The sequence below is a fragment of the Mchenga conophoros genome, linkage group LG2 (genome assembly GCF_057382185.1).
Source record: "Mchenga conophoros isolate Kocher_MC1m ecotype Shallow Benthic linkage group LG2, M_conophoros_male_GT1.1, whole genome shotgun sequence".
NCBI lineage: Eukaryota > Metazoa > Chordata > Actinopteri > Cichliformes > Cichlidae > Mchenga > Mchenga conophoros.
The window spans coordinates 25,469,844-25,489,586 of record NC_140527.1 but is presented as its reverse complement, the minus strand read 5'-3'; the positions used below and the strand labels follow the sequence as shown (position 1 = coordinate 25,489,586).

At 40.1% G+C, this 19,743-nt stretch overlaps 1 protein-coding gene across 2 annotated transcripts; it reads right to left on the bottom strand.

The window, feature by feature from the left end:
- Positions 1–2,118: 2,118 nt before the first annotated feature.
- Positions 2,119–14,206, bottom strand: clint1a (clathrin interactor 1a). 2 transcript variants are annotated; one of them, XM_085290109.1, is made up of 12 exons: positions 14,000–14,206; positions 10,138–10,242; positions 9,331–9,427; positions 8,788–8,896; positions 8,261–8,425; positions 7,941–8,115; positions 7,543–7,759; positions 7,322–7,412; positions 6,697–6,756; positions 5,816–6,120; positions 4,620–4,830; positions 2,119–4,513 (listed from the first exon to the last, which is right to left on the bottom strand). In XM_085290109.1, the coding sequence occupies exons 1-12, from the start codon at positions 14,038–14,040 to the stop codon at positions 4,170–4,172; spliced, it is 1,920 nt and encodes a 639-aa protein (XP_085146235.1). In that variant the 5' UTR covers positions 14,041–14,206; the 3' UTR covers positions 2,119–4,169. The 2 variants fall into 2 exon arrangements, with proteins under 2 accessions (XP_085146235.1, XP_085146227.1); XM_085290101.1 differs by having other exon boundaries at positions 5,816–6,123; positions 14,000–14,205.
- Between the last annotated feature and the right edge of the window lie 5,537 nt (positions 14,207–19,743).

Below are 19,743 nucleotides of genomic sequence, written 5' to 3'. Positions count from 1 at the left end.
GTGTGTTTGTGTGTGTTTTGTTTTTGCCTGTTTAGTTTATTTGACACCCTGTAAAGGAAACCCAGTGAAATGGCTGTCTCCCAGCAGGTGGCACCATAAACACACCAGAGCCATCGAACAGGCCATTGTCATCTCAAAGAGCTTGTCCCTTTATGTTGCATTTCCCCGCTAGTTTGAATGGGAATGACAGCGCAGTCTCAGCGGACTTCATAAATGCATTATGAATAATTGAGTTTGTGAAGCTCGAGATTGCAGATGGCACTCAAAAGCTGTCATTTGTCTTGACGTCTTAGATTGCTTTTACTCTTTAATGGGCACATTACCCATAAAAGCACGATTTACTGCATCTCTTAGAAGTTGTAAAGATGTTGCATTTTTTTTTTCCTTTTTAAATGACAGAGGTTAGTTTTGGATGATGAGTGGCACAGAACGACCGTCGCTGCAATGTTTCTGGGTCTGCGTCAGATTTCTTTCTGCATTTCAGCGTCTCTTAATTTGTTTAGAGACTGACCCTCTTTCCATATATTTTATGTCATAAGTGGGGCATGTTCTATGAGTAAGGTGAGCTTTTATTCATTTACTGTATATAACGTTACTTTTCATATAATGTATCAGAATATTATTAGTGTAGCCCATTTAAAAGGCCTCTCCAGAGAGGGAAAAAATGGGGTCAATTGTTTAATGCAAGCTGTGTTTGTCACAAAAGTGTGTTCCAACAATCCCTGATGCAGTGTGAGCAGAGCACAGTACTGATTGTGTGGTCTAATTGTGGCAACAACTGCAACATCTGTCTCTTGTGTGTGTTATACCAGAGTAATGAGGCCATCACTTGCACTGGGAGAGACTATAAATTTGACAAATAAAAGAATCCAGCGCTTCCTTAACTGTAACACCAAAAGGATTTTGTTGCATTCCTTAAGTCCCGATAGTCTGAAAGTGCAAAAGGTTCAAAGCATGTGTTGAGCTCAGGAGCTGCAGCTGGCTCGTTGCTTTCTTGATTTATTCTCTTGTGTTCTATAATCAGTGTTTTTTCAGCCTGGGCTACCTTTGCAGGACCCGGCGGGTAAATTGGAATTAGCTCAACTTATCAGAAAACAGAAGTAGTTAATTAAAGACCTACGTGGACCACAACTGGTTTCACAAGAAAAGTTACTTAATCAGCAATAATGGACAAGCTGAATGATCAAAAAGTGATAAACTCACTGGCTAAAATTAGAGCTAGAGTTATAACTGTTAAGTTTGGATTAACAATTGAAATACAGTCCTGTGCAAAAGTCTTGAGTCACCTCATTTCTTTATATATTGCTAAGAAACCTGGAAACAGGTTTATTCAAACGTGCAAACATACAGGGTTACAATATGCAAGGCAAATCAGAGTTTGCACAATTATAACAAGCGTTAAGGTAAATATTTGGTATGACCACTTCTACGCTTCAGAGGACTGCTTGCATAAGAGTTCAGACTTCTTTAGTTTTTAAGGACATGACTTTCAGATACTGTTAATCTATAGTTTAGTTCCACTCCTTTTGTCCTCCACTTGAGCAGTTTTCTCATTTTAAAATTTTTAAGGACACACTATGCTGCGATATGTCAGGTTTTCACCTATAGATCTGTGAAAATAACCTTGTTGGTGCAAAAAATAAATTCTCAAACTGTGTTTAAAAATTTAATTTTATACTGATTATTTGTGAAGTTGCTTGTTGACCACAAGAGGCAAAAATAACATTCCTCTGAAAATGGTCAGGTACTGGACTGAAAAGGAGTTGAAAAGCAGAAAAGCGTCCAGAGAAAAACTTTGAAAGACCTTTTTAAACATTATATCAGTGTTATAAGAGATCCATAATAAAGATTTGAAGTGGTACAGGAGTCCTTGTGACTGGCCGGCAAAAAGATAAAATGCTGGGGGATCTACCTGAGCTATAATGCATCTGGCAGCGCGTAACTTTTCTCTTTGATTTACAGACGGCCTTTTGAACACCGTCTCGTTACTGGCACAAATTAAACTCCCATCAAGTAAATGTAATTTCCAAGCCAAGTGCAGATGCTTCACTTTTGCTGCTTGAAGCAGTTTTGAATGAGGCTAATGACACAACACACCAAATAACACACACCATTAGCAAATTTCAATCAACTGTTTAATGTTGTAGATAAAGAATCTTGATGTGTAAATCAAATCAAAATGGGAATAATGCAAAATTTCATTTTCTAGAAGGATTTCCATGATCTTACATTTGCATATACTAGTGTTTCAACAATCCCATTTTTGAGAGGACCAAGAGGATTTAAAGTAGAAAAGAAAATGCGTAAAACAAACCTCTACGGATATATATATGTATATAATAGAAAAAAAAAACAAAACTAAAAACAGCAAACAGATTTTGGTCATTTTAATGCTTCAGACACCGATGCAAGGCTACTATGTGTTAGTGTGCTCAGCCTTATGAGCCCTTGAGAGGAGGGTTGAGAGTAGAAAAACACAACTTAAATCCTCCTGAGGCTGCAGAATCCACCGCCTTCTCCTGTGGTCAGTGAATTATTTATCTCAGCGTCGACACACCAAAAATGTCAGGCAGTCAAGATTCAATTTTGATTATCTATCACTCATCACAAGGATCAGGAGGCAACCACCGGCAGGCACTTGAACCACTGAAGTGCAATGTTGTGTACATCTATAGCATAACGAAACTGGCATACAGCTGGATGGGACTGTTCATGATGTGCTACCCGATGACACAAATGCAATCCAACCAACATGCTGATCTGAAACACGGCAGGTTAGTGCTTCCTCTCACACAATCGTCTGTACCTGATAAGTCACTAAACACACAGACTCGGACTGATGGTGGCTATGACAGAAAATCTTTTCAGGACTCCTGCTCCTGCTTTAATGTGCAACATTAATCAACATGGAAGGTGTCGTGTACCAAAATGCACTGATGAACATCTAACAGACAGCTGCATTTTACAATCTTAACAGTCTGAATCAACACTTGAGGTTTGAATGAATTTATCTTGGTGTCTTGTAGCTCTGAAGTTCTCACTGGCCTTAATAGATTGAAAACAAAAACAAACAAACAAGAAAAAAAAAGTTGAATCAGATGAACAAACAGAACTAGTGAAACAACTGCATCCGCCATCTGTACAGACAGTACACTTGGCTTGAGGCACAGGCATATTTGTACCAAGCACAAAAACTCCATCCTCGCAGCTATTTTCAACACTGCAGTCACATTGTCGCCTTCAAAGAGGTTGACTGAAGAGAAAAGGCAAAGGTCTTTCAGGCACTCTACTCCTGTATAAGGCTTTTCTACCTACTGATTATCTCATTTGGATGCTAACTGATTATAATTATCAGAAGAAAAATATAGCTATATACCAATAAGAAAGGCAAATTCATGGTCTTGCAGGTGCAACTCCTCAAATTCAATTGATAGCGTTCACTGCAAATAATTAATTACTCCAGCTGCAGGCACATTTGAAGTCTGGATACTTATGTACAAAGAGAAGGTGTCAATGTGCTTTGTTATAGTTCTTAATTCATATCAGATTTGGTCTACATGATACAATTCTTCACATTGTCACTGCCTCTCATATATGAGCTTCATAACTTATTGTTAGGGCTTCAGATTTCTATTTACACGTTGAAGGAAGAACGATGACATTAAAGAAAGAGGTAACCTGACATCCTTCAATGTTTGTTAGGAAGTTAAAATGGCAGATCAAGCTATCGAAATTCATGATTCATCAAGTTATCGACATTATATAGCAAAAGGAAAAAAGGAAAACAAACGCAGCTAGTTGTGTTTTTTTGCAATTCTGGTGATTTCATTTGATTGAGGTTATAAAGCAAATCCCCCTGACATTCTCTCAGTGGCACTTTCTTCTTTCTGCTCACTGATATACAACTAACCTACAAGGCACACCATCATCAGAGTGCCTGACCATGAACCCAGACCTGACAGATCATTCGTTCAAATGCACGCACACACTCATTCACTTAGATCCAAATCATATTACTATAAAAAAGAGATTGCAGGGTGTTGGTATTATGATAGTTGACATTATTGACATTCAAGTACTCTTTGTTTGCAGCTCTTAACAATCCTTCACCAGTGGACGGAGAGGGAGACTGCCACTGCTCCTCTTATAATCTTTGCTCTCCAGTTCCATCACTTTCCAAAATTTCCAAAGTCAGCAAAAGCATCTTGTTTGGGCTGCTGGGCCATCGCAGGGTTCATCCCCATCCCCATCCCACCAGGCATCCCCATGGTCATACCTCCCTGTGGCATCCCCATGTTCATCCCACCTTGATGCATCCCCATGTTCATCCCACCTTGATGCATCCCCATGTTCATCCCCATTCCCATCATGCCCTGATTGGGGGCCATGCCCATTCCCATCCCCATGCCAGCACCAGGGTGCATCATGGGATTAACAGGAGGTCGGGCAGCTGTAGGTCCCAGACTCATATTGGAAAATCCCTGGGAGAGCATGTTGCCGGGTGCCTGGTTGCCTGGAAATAACAAAAGAGAAATTCAAATTTTAAAAAGACTTAAGCCAGAACCTGGACTGTGAGGTTGTTGCCATTCATGTCAGATCTGAAGTACTAATCCTCTCACCTTGTTGGAGAGTGTTGAGACTGGGCTGGGCCTGTTTGGGGGGCTGCATTCCAGGGCCTAGGAAGTCCAGGCTGATGTTAACAGAGTGATCTGACCAGGTGGATGGAAGGGATGCTTTGGCTCCTGCACCTTGAGATGACACTCCCTGCTGAACAAGCTGGAGAGACTGCATGGGCTGTGGTTGAAGAGGACCCCCCATTGTCTGGAGGGGCTGGCACAGATAAACAAGCAGGCAAAATGTTAGAAAAAGAGCTCATTTGTGCCAAATTCATAAAAAAATTGAGATGCAGTTTTTACTTCATTATTCAAGCCTCTAAACCTTTAGCATGACCCACTTAACCTCGACAGAGGGAAATCTACCCGAGTCTCTTTCTTAACTCAATAAAAACATATCATTTAAAATAAATAGACGAAATGGAAGAGGTGAATGTCTTCCCCCCCTTTAAAGTAGGTCAACACCCTTTTTACATGAAGATACAGTCAACATATGTGAACTTTCCTTGGACTTTTAATGTTTTTGTGACTCAAATCTCATTTTTCTCATTCGGTGTCAGTAAAATGAGGAGTGGGTGGTTATGGAAAGGTCTCAGGGGAAGATGAGCATCTGGAGTGGCTGCACATTAACTCTCCACCATCCCGCTTGTCCTTTGTCTTTCAATCACATGAAGTATGTCTCCATCACACAAGGAGGTCAAGGTGCAATGTTAAAAAGTGGGAGTAAGAGGATAAATGGAAGTATTTGACCCTTAGTGATAATAGTTATCTAGCTTGTCACATCTGGAATTAATCTATTATAAACAGCATGTGAAAGAAATTTTGCACAGCATTTGAATTTGTAGGCCAAGAGCAAACAAGCATGTGGTACGATAAAAGGTACACATTTTGAATTCACAAAAACATGCTTAATTCAGATTCAGCATTGACAAGATCTAAAAATATTGCTGAGGAAAATCCAGATCTAATCACTCGAACTTACTATTGGAGCTAGCAATGTCTCATATCTCATGCTATGCTTTATATACCACACACTAATCCATATCTCTAGCTCTGTATCCATGAAGCCTAAGAGTCTGTGACCCAAGAGATTTTGATTCCACCTGTATTCTATTTACACCCGATAGGACTCTTGTAATGATGTGTAGAACAATCAATAATTTAACAAGGATGTGTGTATGAATGAGTGCAATCATGCATACCTGTGACTTAGACTGGGGTAGGACCGTGGTGCTCACACTCTGTGTGTTGCTCATGCTAAAGCTGAGGCTCTGAGAGGAGGTGAGAGACTGTGTTGGCCCCATCAAGTCAAACAGGTTTGCTGAGGCAAGACCAGAGCCTGAAGCTGGGGCCGGGGCAGCAGTTGGGGTGGCAACAGAAGGACCTGCATTCATGGGTGCAAAAAGGTCATTTCCACTCATGTTGCCAGTCTGAGCAGATGCTGGCATCTGACCTCCAGGAAAAGCATTCCATTCTCCAAAGTCTCCATTGGGGTTAGAGGGTTGTGCTGCTGCAACAAGAAAGGCAGAAAAACAACAAAAACAAAAAACAGACAGCTGCATGAGTGTCTTTATTTGCCATCGAAACAGTGATATTTGTACTGTGAGCCGTGCAAATATATGATTCAGCAAAATCACAAATCTGAGCCTGACAGTAAACAATAGAAAGCTAAAGAGGTTATGTTTTTGAGGACATTCTCAGTGACCACTGATGGCTCTTTTTAAATTTTTATTGAACTGGCCTGGCCTAATGTCTCTCTCCCTCTCTCAGTCTCTCTCATCTTTCTCCACCCCCACCAACTTCTTCCTCTGTCCCCATCTCCTTGTCATCCATAACAGGAGTTGATGTGTGTCTGTTCTTATTATGCAGAGCAGGTAGCAGGCTCCATATGGCCAGGGCTCCCTCCCAGAATCCCTCTGAATATTCTAGTGGTATGGTTGCAACAGGACAGCATAGACATGCACACACACACACACACACACACACACCAACAACACACACACACACACCAACAACACACACACACACACCAACAACACACACACACACACACACACACACTCCAAAAACTTTTAAAACCAACCCGAGGACAGTCCAGCAGAGGCAGCAGGTGAGGAGAAGTCGGCAAATCCACCGATCAGGCCTGCATTGAGAAACAGAAATAAATTTAAAACAAGTGAGCTCCAGGTGTCATTCCACCATAGTTAGCATTCCCTTAGTGTCAGAAGTGTAGGAGGGAGGGGAGGGGGAAGCAGTGAATAGGTGGAGGGGACCAAACATCTGTTCAGTGCTTCTGCCCTCTCCATTCCCTAGGGACTCCTCCAAAAACATCTGGTGCACTTAGTTCCTATACATCAACTCCCTCCTCCTGCTGTCCCCAAAAAATGGGAAGCTGCTATCAGCAGCTGGGCACCACACTTTCAGTAGAGTCTAGTGTGTTCGTGCAGCTACTCTGGAGTTTTTTTCTTTGTGGTACTGTAACGCTGAACTAAAACGGTTAGTCCTGGATTTACTGGTATGTCACAATTGCAGTGACTGGAAGGTATTTTTCATTTTGGGCAGAGACCATCAGTTTCTTTAAGGATCCTGTCCAATTTGTCTACTGGAATTTTTTTTTTTTTTTACTGATAATAGTCTCATCAATCTTCTCATAAGACAGGTTATAAGTGTGCTTCACAAAAGGTTTCTCAAACTTAGTGACATTATACCTGTGGCAGCAGGCTGACTAGGTGTTGTGTCCACCATCAGTAGATCAGCAAGGGCAGCATTGGTTGGCTGAGGGGCTGCGGCTGGCTGCATCTGGAATTAAAACAAACAACCAAAAAAATAAAATAAGAAAGCTAAAAACTCAAGATTCAGAGTAAACATAACCAGCCTCATATCAATAAAATCTTCTCTCATTTCATTTGTTGAAGAGCGCTATTGCTACCTGTTTGGCGGTGGTATCTGGGCTCTTGTCTCCTGTGTAATGGGCTGCGGCCCCAAGGTCTACTTTCTTGGATGGCCCTCCTCTCTTCCGTGTTGCTGTCGTCTCTGTTGCTTGGACAATCTGTAGACTTTTTGTGGTAACAGTCTCCTCTTCATCTTTGAACTCTTTTCTTTGCTGGCCATTTTGAGATGATCGACCCCTGTCCTCCTCGTTGTCACTAGGGACAAAAACAACATGAGAGGTAAGGTGACCAGACACAATCATTGTACACATTCTACCCATCAAGAAACACACAAAGCTCTGTGATCACATCTTCAAATGTCTTTGTCCTAAATAGCAACAAGAAACTTTCCTTTTGTGTTTAGTTTCCTTGCATCAGATCGGAGGCTGTATCCTACCTGAATCGATCTGGTGAGTCGTCTCTGTCCTTCTTTCTAAACTTGTTTATGGTGTCATCAATGGTGGTGCCAATTTTGTCACTGATTTCCCCCAGCTTATCACTGAAGGGGAATGGCCCTTTTTTCTCCCAGTCATCATCCCACTTTCTATCACCAGAGTCATACCTGTCCCCCGCTATTAGTGGAAAAAGAGAAGCAAACATGAGTTGGACATCATAGGATATCAGGTTATACTTCCGCACCAAAAAGTAATCACATCAGTTCCAGCTGCTCTTTTCCCAACACCTCTATTTACAAAATGTGCACATCTGTGGACTTACAGTAGCCTCTGTGTCCCATGCTGTCAGAGGATACACCAATGTATTTGTCTTTATTCTTCTTTGCCTTTTTCCGTTCTTCCCTAAGCCTGTCATCATCCTGAACAAACTCCACCATCTCCTTCACCTTCTGACGTACATTCACACCTTGGTCCTTCCCATTCTCATCTAAGGGTAGCAATTTAAGGAGAAAGAATAACAAAACTGATTAAATTACAACAGTAATACACAAAATCCAGACACAGACAAAGAATAATAATTATTGTGTCCTTCCTTCTAAACAAAGTCTAAAATACACACATGGTTTGGGCCACTGAAAGCAGCTTTACAGTAGTATGCTAAGAGTTTCTGGACTAAGCACTGCTTAGGGCCTCCTTCCTCCTTCCATTCATTGCAGCCCACATTAAAGCTGTTGTTGATACAGAACTTTTCACCTCATTACAACAACATTCAGCAAACAAAATGTCTAGCCATCTAAGATCTAAATTAAAAAAAAAAGAAAAAAAAAGAAGACCAGAATGATACCTTACCTACAAAATGGTAGCTTTCTAGTGATCTCAAGTCATACAGATGTTCTCTGGCACTAGTCACAACCCTTTCAGACCCGTTCCTGATGAGATGGGCTAGCAGTAATAGAGACTGAAGGGAAGGGGGGAAGAAAAAAACAAAATGGGAAATTAAAAAAAAGATTTAAGATTTTATTTTTAACTTCAAGTTTGGAGTTAACCCAGTTTGTTCAAGTTGTGATTCTTGTGTCAGACTTTCGTTTACTCTCAATCACAGTGTTTCAAACAATGTGGTTTGTCTTCACATCTCTTGCTGAGTGAAATCCATCAGTAGGTTATTTGTAAAAAAGCTTAACCCAATCTTAAAGTTCTTGCTGATACCCGATTATTGCTAAAAGTAAGGAGAAAGGCCTTTAAAGTTAAATCAAATCTATTAATTTTAGTTTAGCAAGTCCAAAGTGTTCCACAGAATGAAAAATGTTCTCAGCACTTAGGTCTTCAAGCCTTGTTTCACAATTAATGCAAGAACATGCGTTTGTGTCATTTTACAACAGCACTGAGGCAGACCTTGTAGACTCTCCTCCAGTTCTTTTTGTTGTCCCGCAGCATGCGGGCCCACAGCATGTTCATCACCTCTGGGAACTGTTCATACATGAAGGTGGCTCTGTTTATAAAAAAAACGGAGGGGTGGGGGGGGAATTAGACTTTTTACTTTCATGTTAAAAAAAAAAAAAAAAAAAAAAAGCATATCTGCAATTAAGCATATCTGTGTATGCATAGTTGCATAAGAAGAAAGCATGAACAGTAAAAGCCAGATGAACTCAAACACTGATGTCCACTTTGAATATGATAAATAATCAACAATGAACACCTGGGGGTTTAATATTCTCATTGTTTGCAGTTCTGTGCAGGAAAAGACTTGAGGTCAAACGGGACGCTTGAACATCAAAAACCATTTTTTGTAAAAACAGCTTCTAAATGAGTCATTAGAAACTTCTGTGTCACTCATAACTTCGGGGCTCATACGTTTTTGACAAAGCTTTCTGCACTTAAAGAAAGTCACGTAAGACACATCAGAGGTAGTTCACGGGAGTTCTTAGACATTCAGATGCAGGTAATTTACAGCTTAACTTTTAAACTATAATTGTTTATGGTTGTTTATTCAGAAACGTTCTGCTGACTTTCAAAGAAGCCCTGTTTCCTGTTTTGATGAGCGAGGAGGCTTAAAATCCAGTAAGAGCTGGATTTGTCATAGAAGCCTGATCTTTAAAAATAATGTTCATGGAAATGCAGATAAAGGGATGTAAGGTTTTCTTTTTATTTACAGTGGGTGCTTTTCAGTAAAACATAAATGAAATAAACAACAAACCTTACCTAGAAATTTCACTCATCAGCTGTCCTGATGGTCCCCAGGGGTCATCATTGGTGGCTTCTCTCACCTTAGACTCCACCTCGGAGTAGTTCATCACCACATTGGTTCTATAATAACAAACAAAAACAAACTTCAATTATAATACATTTTATTTGTCATTTCTGCTCAAAGTATGCACCTGCACCTCAGCCCAGCAAGACCAACATGAATGACAGTACAAAAATCATATAAAATCAGAGACTTAAAGATGCTTAAGCCAACCACAAGTGCCCTTTTAAAGGCTAAAAGAACAAAAGGATCACGTGTTTTCTATAACTCCTTGTCAAAACCTAAAACAGCTTACCACACAGGCAAATGCACAATGCGTTCAGTGTAAACACATACATGCAGGCTAAAATGGCGATGAATAAAACAAGAGTTGCTGACTGATTTTGAGCTCTAGTTAGAAACTAGTACAACAGGAATCAGAGACTCAAATGGGAAGAAATCAAAACAATGAATCTCTCTAAGCATTTCAGGCTAAAATCTGTGTTCCAAATATATAGGACTTCGTATATTATAAAAGACTAAAGAAGTAAAAAACGCAATCACAATCAGTACAGAACTAACAAAGGCTAATCAAACTCTGCCTTATATTTATCCAGGATTAGAGTCTACAAATCTTGTTTCTACTTAAAAATATAGCCAGCATTCTGTAAGGGAAAGAAAAAAATATCACGTCTTAGCTTCAGTGTGTATAAGGGTTCCACCAAGATCTTGAAAAAAGCAAAGGACTTTATAAAGTTTTTCTTTACCTTTTTTTATAAAGTTCATTTCTGCTTCTGTAATTTCTATTTACATCACCTGCTGTGCATTATTTGACAATTGTGTCCTTGTGTTTTTTAATTGAGATTTTGCATCTTTATTTGACTAATCGCCGTTTGTGTAAGGGGATTTAATTTAACATGTCATTTGGCATCTATTCAGTCATAACTGGATAAACTGGTTATCCCTTAATGCAGTGTTTGCATTAAGGGAAGCAGTATAGCCACTATCCCAAATTGTATATGCAACGTAAAACTGAGCCACAACCTGAGACCTTATTCAGATTTAGAGTATTAACTTGTTTGTTACAGAACCGCAGAACTATGATCAATAATCATACAGGCATCATCTTTAAAATAAGTAAGCAGGCCCTGCTGCAACTTTAGCAATAAAATGTGGCAAGGCAAATAAGCAATTTGAAATTTCTACAACCTCCTCCTTCACTACTGCCACATCAGCAATAAACAGCACAGCGCCTGACAGAGCAACACTGATTTGATGCCATATTGTTAACAAGGATACACCCTCTCTGTGGTTTTCAGGCAGACTGCATTGCTAAAAGTTGCAGGGTATGGTTACAACTCTGACAACATACTCTCTTTTGTAAAATGTGGCTTAAGCCATGAAAAGTATTTGAAAATTACCACGCCAGAGTCCTTTCACAGCTAATTAAAATAAGCCTCTGGGCCCAACCATGGATCACAGTCAACATTTGCTGAAAAGTCCCAGACAGACATTCAAACATTCTATATCCAAGAGTTTTCAAAGGATTCTGGTTACTCCATGTGTAGTTATAACTTTATATATCCAGAATTTCTCTAGCTAGTTAGGGAAAATGCTAACCTGCCATGCATGAATGACAGACAAAAAATAAAAGGCACTGATGCAACTGCTTATCTTCACACAGAGGTTGCTGCTGTTCTAGATATCAGCTAGATAAAACGGAAGCTGTGATACTCTCAGTGACACACAATCACACATATTTCCGCTGCTATACTGCTGAAGCATTTCCCTTGCTCTTCATTGCAACTGCACTTTAGTTCTTATATTAATGTTAACTTTACTCATTACAAAAGTTAAAAAAATAAGAAAAACAAATCAGCATTTTACTCATTATATTTAACAAAAAAAAATGCACATAAAACCCTCTGATTAATCAGAGGAAGAATGCAACAATCAGTCTTAATGACTCAGCATTTATTGACACTTTATGAAAACAAGTCAACAAGTTCCCAATTTGAAAGGTCTCAAGACACGAGCTCTTACACCACCCAGTATTTCAAATAAAGCCAGATTAGAATGAAGGCGCACTCATTCAGGCATAAAAATAATCTCTCTTTTAGTCTGTCAATTCAAATTGCTTTATATTATAAGTTAAAATAAAAATGGTGCAGATGCATCAGAAAATAAATATATGCAACAATATACAGTATTTATACAATACTGCAGGATAGTGTGATCTATATAACATTAAGTTTAGTAAATAATTTACATGCTTCTGTGTGTGTGTGTGTGTGTGTGTGTGTGTGTGTGTGTGTGTGTAGATGAATGAATGTCTGGCACGTCATGACCATTGTTTTTACAAGTTGCGGCATCTTTATACATCTATGCCTCGTCTCCTTTATCTCAACTGAAACTTAAGTTCTTTCAAATGTGGAATTACTGAGTTAAATTTTGTAAAGTAAATATTTCCTTCTTTGTCTGACTCGCTCCAACAAAAGCAAAACATGCTGCAGAAGGTCACACACAGAGGGGAGTCAAGTGCATCCACAGGATTGCATTCTTGGATAGACTTAACACACTATTGTCTGACTGTGCACAATAAGCCACTAAGCCCTTGAAGGAACAAAAAATAAAAATACATTTTTAAGAAAATCGTGCAATAGCCTACAAAAGCTTCAGAGTACAGTCATCAGCTGAAAATAAACCAGCAGCCAAAGGAGAACAAATGTGCTGAACAAAGGTGTTGGCTTGCTCTTTGATAAAGCTAGGTAATAAATTACTGCCATGGAAGCTTTGACCAACACTCCCATCAAACTATGCAAAAATGCACCGGAAGCAAACAAAAGAGAGAGAGGGAGAAAGCTTGACATCCACCAACAAGTTAAAAAACCCAGCAGATGACTGATCACTCATTAATAAATACTCTGTAGTGGCTCTTTTAAGTAGAAAAATAAATAAAAACATAAAGCACCCTCAATAACAGTAAAGCCAACTCAAATAACAACTGTCGTAAGTTGTGGTCAAACTTCTTAACACACACTTACGTTTACTGGGAACTAGTTGCCACCAACATGATTGTAAGCCAAAAGTGTAAAGGTAGTTGTTTTTTAAGGGTGTGTTTTTATTTTAAAACTAACACGATGTGTTAATTTATGTATTTATGTGTATGCTAGCGTGACGCTGGTGGAAAATCTACAACAATCTAGACAATTGTTGTATTGTAACTTAACGACGAACAATTTAACTTACAACTCAAGGGCTCTCGTGCAACTACCACAACGTCGTGTGTAACTTAGCTACAAGTGTCAAGACGATCGTAAAGCACTTCTACCTTAAATTAATTAATTAAAAATGTATTTCCAGGCAGTAGCAGCTAAACAGGGGTTGGACGACAAGTCTGTTTCACATAACTCCAAAAACACCCATTGTTTAATTATTCAGCCTGGGAGCTGTCAAACTAGCTTAGCTGGCTAGCCTGGTCAGCTAGCTACCCACCCAGTCAACAGGCTACATAATTAGCTTGTTAGCCAAGCAGGTTAGCATGCGCTTTCGGAGAAAACGAACAAATGTCAAGCGCAGTCACACCATATCCTTTTAGTTACAGTTTAGCTGAACGACAAGGCAAGAAGAACTGTAAGAAAAACAAGACACCCACACTTAAAACAAGAAGTATGGTGTTTGTAAAAGTCAGTTAACTAATTCGCTAGTAGCATACAGGCTAGCTAACTTGTAAAGAATGACGTGACGTCAAAGTTTTGGGTACGTGTCTCTTTCAAACAGGTAAACTACAAGCACAAATAACTCGTTACAGCCGTACTGTGATAAGAAGATACTCACGCTTTGTCAACCAACTCCCTAACTTTCCACATGTTCAGCATGTTGGCTCTGAGAAAGGGGGCTTAACGCCTCGGCAAAAGCCTTTACTCCAAACGAACACCGACACCAAACCTTGAACTCTGGAAAGTAAACTATTCTTCACCTCGCTTTCAAGACAGGAGGCGCAAACGCACCAGCAAGCAGACAGGAAAGGTTACTATGGGAAATGCCCGTGCAACGTCATCAAAACTGCGTAAAGCAGGATTGGAGTTGTAGTTTATAGCATGTATTCGGACACCACCTTGATACATGATTACATTAACCTTTATATAAAGTTAGAGAAAGAGCTTTCGCAAATTATTCACATCTATTAATGACTATGGGGATATTTAAATAATGGAAAAAAACGTTCTAGGACGTAGACATATTTTTAGAATAAGGACCTCTCACTGAATTTGAGAAATTGTTAAATTAAACAGTAAAGTTAAAAAACAAAACATAACAAGTAAAACATACTAAGACCCTATATAAAGTACTTATAGTAATTCTGATTTACGCAATAGATTAGTGATGTCAAACATAAGGTCCAGGGGCCAGAATTGGGCCAACAAATCAGCCAGAATTCTGCTGATATTCTCTTTGAAAAAGAGAATATATATAGATATACATTTTAGACTTTTAACTGTATTTTCACAACTTTTACAGCTTTTTCTACTAATAAAGACCTACCCCATAATCACCATTCATACTACACCAAAGTAATTAAGTAACAGAAAAACAATTAAATAACAATTCTTACCCATCAGCTGTAACAAGCCTGACAGGGTATTGTTGTCAGCCAGGTGGGTGGAGTGGACGCCAAAATTTGTGAATGTGATAACTTGAGAACAAGGTGATGTAGAAATTCGTACCAAAGGCGCATCTAATAAAGCTTGCGGACAAGTTTGACTCCCAGTGAAGGTCAGAGATCAGGTTTTCTGAAAAATTTCTGAATGCCATAACTCAAGAAGGAAGTCACCTAGGATTTTCACATTCATACCATAGGTGCATCTACTAAAAGTCTTCGGCAAATTTGAATCCTGGTGATCTTGAGCTCAAGGTCAAGGCCACTGGTAAAGTTTTCTGAAAATCTTGTGAATATGATAACTCAGTAAAAAAGTCACCTTTGATGTTCAAATTGATAACATATCTGCATCTACTAGGAGCCTGAGGGGTCGCACTGGAAGCCAGCAGTATTTTTCGATCTACTATAGAAATGTTTATGGGGGGGTTTTCTGAGTCACACACATTTTTTTTGTGAATTAACAAAAACTTTAATAATTACAGGGCAGTCTGAGCAATGAGCTACCAGAACTCCTTTTTAAAAACACATTTATTTTTTACAGTTTAAGCCCAAAGAATCATGCTAACAGATTTCCTTGTTGCTACAGCAGCATTTCTTTATCATGTATAAGAACTGTCCAAACTGTATAGGTATACTTCTTTACATTGACTGAAAGTGGGCTGTATAAAATTAGTTTGACATTCCTGCTATAAAGATGTGTTCTTCTATATCACTTGTGCTTTCAGCTTATAGTCATTAAGGTTCACAGGAAGTTGAGACAAGATGCATTATGCTGCATTAGGCCAGTGTTGCCATAGTAGTGACAAAAGGTTTTTTTTTTCCTATTAGAGAGCACTGAGAACTAAACAATTTCAGTTCCTTAAAAAAACAAACTCAAAAACAAACATGAAGATAAAACTGGATGTAAGAGATCTTTGAATATATTGTTCAGCATTAGATATTTTATGCTATCACACATCTCCAAAATACAATGTTATACTGTCTAGAGTTACCATTTCTATAACACGTTTTCCTCAGTTTGTTATTTCATAGCAAAATTCTTTGGCTTTGACTTCACACAGCTTCCTGCACTATTGGAATGGGTGCTCTTCTTTGTCCAGATGAACTCCAGCTTCCCCCAAACTATGGGCTGCATCACAGACAGCGGGTCACCACCCCATGTGTTCACCATCCCTCCTCATCTGGCATTCAGGCATGCTACAGTGACCCAGTGATGCTGTGTGACAGGCCAGGCAGGGCACTGGCTGTTTGTGTCAATCCAGATCAATCACTCCCTCTTCTGGACGGACAACGTCATCAACGTGCAGAAAGGTCACGGAGTGTACTCAAACCAGGCCTTATGTGGAGTGCAGGGAGGTCAGCATAGCAAGTGAACACCCTTGAAAGACTGTGTATTATATTTAATAGACACGGTTGGCTCATGAGTTACCCGTATATGTATTCCAGAGGGTCATTTTTATTTGGGATGAATTAAATGATTGGCAGTAGTCATTTTATCTGAAACATCTTTTTTTTTCTTGATTCTCCAGTGACTGGGCGTGTGCAAAAAGTGTTAAGCCTCTTTGTCGTATTGATTGATATTCCACGGGGCAAGATAAACCCACTCATGCCCCGCAATCGACAGGGCTTCTATTCTCTAATGATACATGTAAATATGGCCCACTGCTTACACTTCTATAGGAAAGCAGAAAGAAACAACACAATAGCCAAAATACAACCCATTTGAGAAAAAAAAACAAGAAACAGCACTTAACGGCCCAGAATGCACTGCACCCAAGGGAAAAACCTCAATTACTGTTACACGTCCGAAAAAGGAGAACTCTAGGAGAAGTGATTGCTGAGATGGAAATGGCTGTGTGTATGTTTGTGCATGTGTTGAGTGTGTTTTTGTTTGTGTGTGTGTGACTGCGTGTAGGGTGTGGTGGGAAAGGGATGGCTAGAAAGGCACTCAGTAAAAAGATCTTTCAGAAACACTTTGCCTTGGTGACGTTGACACGAGCTGTTGATTGACGTGGACTTCTCGACAGAAACCAGGGCTATCAAACTATCTGGCTCGCATTAGGAATGGCACGGTCCTCGGGGAGGGGCCTAAGTGGTAAATGATGTTGCTCGAGACATTCTCTGTCAACAACTGGTGTGTATTTGCGTTTGTGCGAGTGCTGAGGATGGCAAAGTATTCAATCAAAGCTTTGATTGAAAAAGCCCTGTGTCCTTAAAGATCAGAATCCCGTATGAAGGGGTGAATGTGAGTGTTTGAGAATTTTGTTGTGAAAACAGTGCAATGCTGTGCGGCACAGGGAGGGGAAAAGGTGCTGGCAGAAGACTTAATTGTAAAAGTATAATCTTGAGCATTATTCAGGGCTGAGAGGTGATGCCAAAGAAAGCTTTGCGCAGTCTCAAAGTTCAAAAAAGAAAGGAAAAAAAACATATTTTGCAAGAATCTGTGTAGACATTCTTTCTTTGGATATGTTAAAAAAAAAAAAGAAAAAAAGAAAAAAGAAAGGAAACCCTTTCTTGATATTTCATATTTTGTAACCATGTCTTCTATTCATCATCTTGCTCCTCAGTTGATCATCAATTTGGTCTACTGAGACCAAGTTGTCACTAACGACTTGTGAGTTTTAGGAGATGAAATACTGGGGAAGACAAACACATGGTAATGGTAAAGCAAGCAGCACTAGGGGGCACTCTGACTTTTCTGGTACTGGAGAATGCTTGTGTGTTGCACACGGGTGAGTGTGCTCAGCGCTGTTCAAGTGTGTGCGTGCATATGTGTGTGTGTCAGTCGGTGCAACCACTGGGAGTCAAGGCTGTGTGTTTACATGGCTGAAGTTCCCATGACAAATGTGGTCAGAGCATCATCTTGAACTGGGAATGCGCGCAGAAAAACTTGCACAGCTCTGCCATTATTCTTCCTTCTCAAACATGTGCTTCCAATCTGCCGAAACACTTGGCGCTCTTTTTCTTTTGCTGTTTTACAGTGTCATTATAAAACAATGTTCTTTGTTTTGCACATTAGCAATGAATTAGTGATCCTGCCCATCTCTGTGCCCCGTGGAAGAGTTTCTGATCTGTGGAGTCGCTTGGCTTGGGGCCCGGCTTTCCTCCTGTCACTGCGAGGGTTCTTTTGCTGCTGTTATATTTCAGGCTGTTATTGTTGGCCCTCTTGCAGCCCCGGTAAGATCTTTAGTCCTTTTTCCCAAGCGATATAACCCCCACACACATCACACAGTATCTGACCCCTGTCTGCATGACACATGACAGGTCCACAGTGGTGTTCATGTGTGTGTGTGTGTGTGGGTATGTGAGCAAGGAATGATGGGTGTGCGCTTTTATGTGGGTCTTTGCTTTCATGTAAATGTGTTGTAAATATGTGTGCCTTTCATAGATATGTTATGCAAGTGCACAGAGCGTATCTGGCACAGTGTGTAGGTATTGAATATGCTTAAACAATGAGGCCGCTTGTCACATGTTCAAAGTCGTACAGACAACCCGCTGTGATCTCAAGCCACACTCGCAGATGTTCCTAATGGGACGAGAGTAGCATTCGCATTCCTGCGGATAACCAGTCTGTTTATTTTTCTCTCTAAACCGGAGTGGATTGCCACTTTCTCTGGTGAGAAAAAGGATAGAAGATGATAAAAAATAAATAAATACAAGGAGGCTGATGAGAAGGCTCCCACCGCAGTTTAGACCTCCAAAGCCAACTTGTCAGTCCTGCTAAACCAGCATAACCTCAGCAGTGGTGATTTAAGGGTGACAGTAATGCAGGGTGTAATGGAAGTTGATGCCAGTGTGCAATTGTGTGCGAGTTAAAACCGCTGTTGTCTTATTCTCTCTGCAAGAATAAGTGAGCTAGGCGTAATTGTGAGGGGGTTATGTTTATGAGTCAGGGGTGTTAGAGTCGATCGTGTTGCTTTAAACACGGGCAGGAAAGCATTCGTGCACACATACGCACGCAGACACACACAGAGTGAAACCCACACAGGTATGCTCGAGTCCTGAGAGCATCTGCTCCTTTACAGCCAGATTGAATTAGCAATTACAGAGAGTAAAAAACAGAACAAAACATCTGGAGCAGTAAGCAGCAGAGGTTATAAATCTGAGAGGGGAGGTGGGGTGGTGAGGTGTATGAAAATGAGCCAAAGTGAGAGTCTCAAGGACAGTGGCTCTGATTGGGCCATTAACATGCCAGTGGTGTCAAAAAGGACCCGAGGCAATGGGAGAAATGGGACAGAGCAGAGGGCTTTAGAGGGCATAAAGAACACCAGTGAAAGGAGAGGTAGAGCGTGCAGAGGAGAGCAAGAGGCAAGGCCTACTGTAGAGGATTGAGATACAGTAAAGACAGCATATCTGAGGTTGTTTTGCCTCTTGAACCTTTAACCAGGAATCGACTCGGACAAGGAGAGAGGAATCTGTGGAACTGATGGGGGAAGTTGTGGAAAAAACAGACCTAGGGGGAGTTTTGAAAGCTGTGTAAAAGTATAAAAGAATTAAGAAACGGGGGCTGGAGATCACCCCCTTTTTGCCAAACCATAATTAGACATGTTTGGGCAATGAAAATGTTGGGTGGGTGTTCATAAATGTATTTTAACAATTATATGCAGTTTGGTTTAAGTCCATATAAATGTGGGGTTGGAAAACTGCAGTGCCATTACCACATCTGTTTTTGCTATTATTGGCACAATAAATTACGTAGGCAATTTGTTTGCGCTGTTGTTAGAGTAATAGAATCAAATTATCCCATGTTAGGGAAATGATTATGTACGAAGCGGAACCCATCAGGGATTCACAAGGCAATCAGTGAGGTAAGACAGAGCTGAAATGTTGGCGCTCTGCACATCAACTCTTCCAGGTCCAATACGTCATTTGAAAGCCACAGTACCTGTAGTGCTCGCAGTAAATCTCCTGCACAGCATCA

Excerpts from the sequence above, each read along its gene's own strand:
- clint1a (XM_085290101.1), bottom strand. The coding sequence starts at position 14,040 with ATGCTGAACATGTGGAAAGTTAGGGAGTTGGTTGACAAAGC. Across the intron at positions 10,243-13,999 it reads AGGGAGTTGGTTGACAAAGC|AACCAATGTGGTGATGAACT; the intron begins GTGAGTATCTTC and ends TTGTTATTATAG. Across the intron at positions 9,428-10,137 it reads CTGATGAGTGAAATTTCTAG|AGCCACCTTCATGTATGAAC; the intron begins GTAAGGTTTGTT and ends TTTTATAAACAG.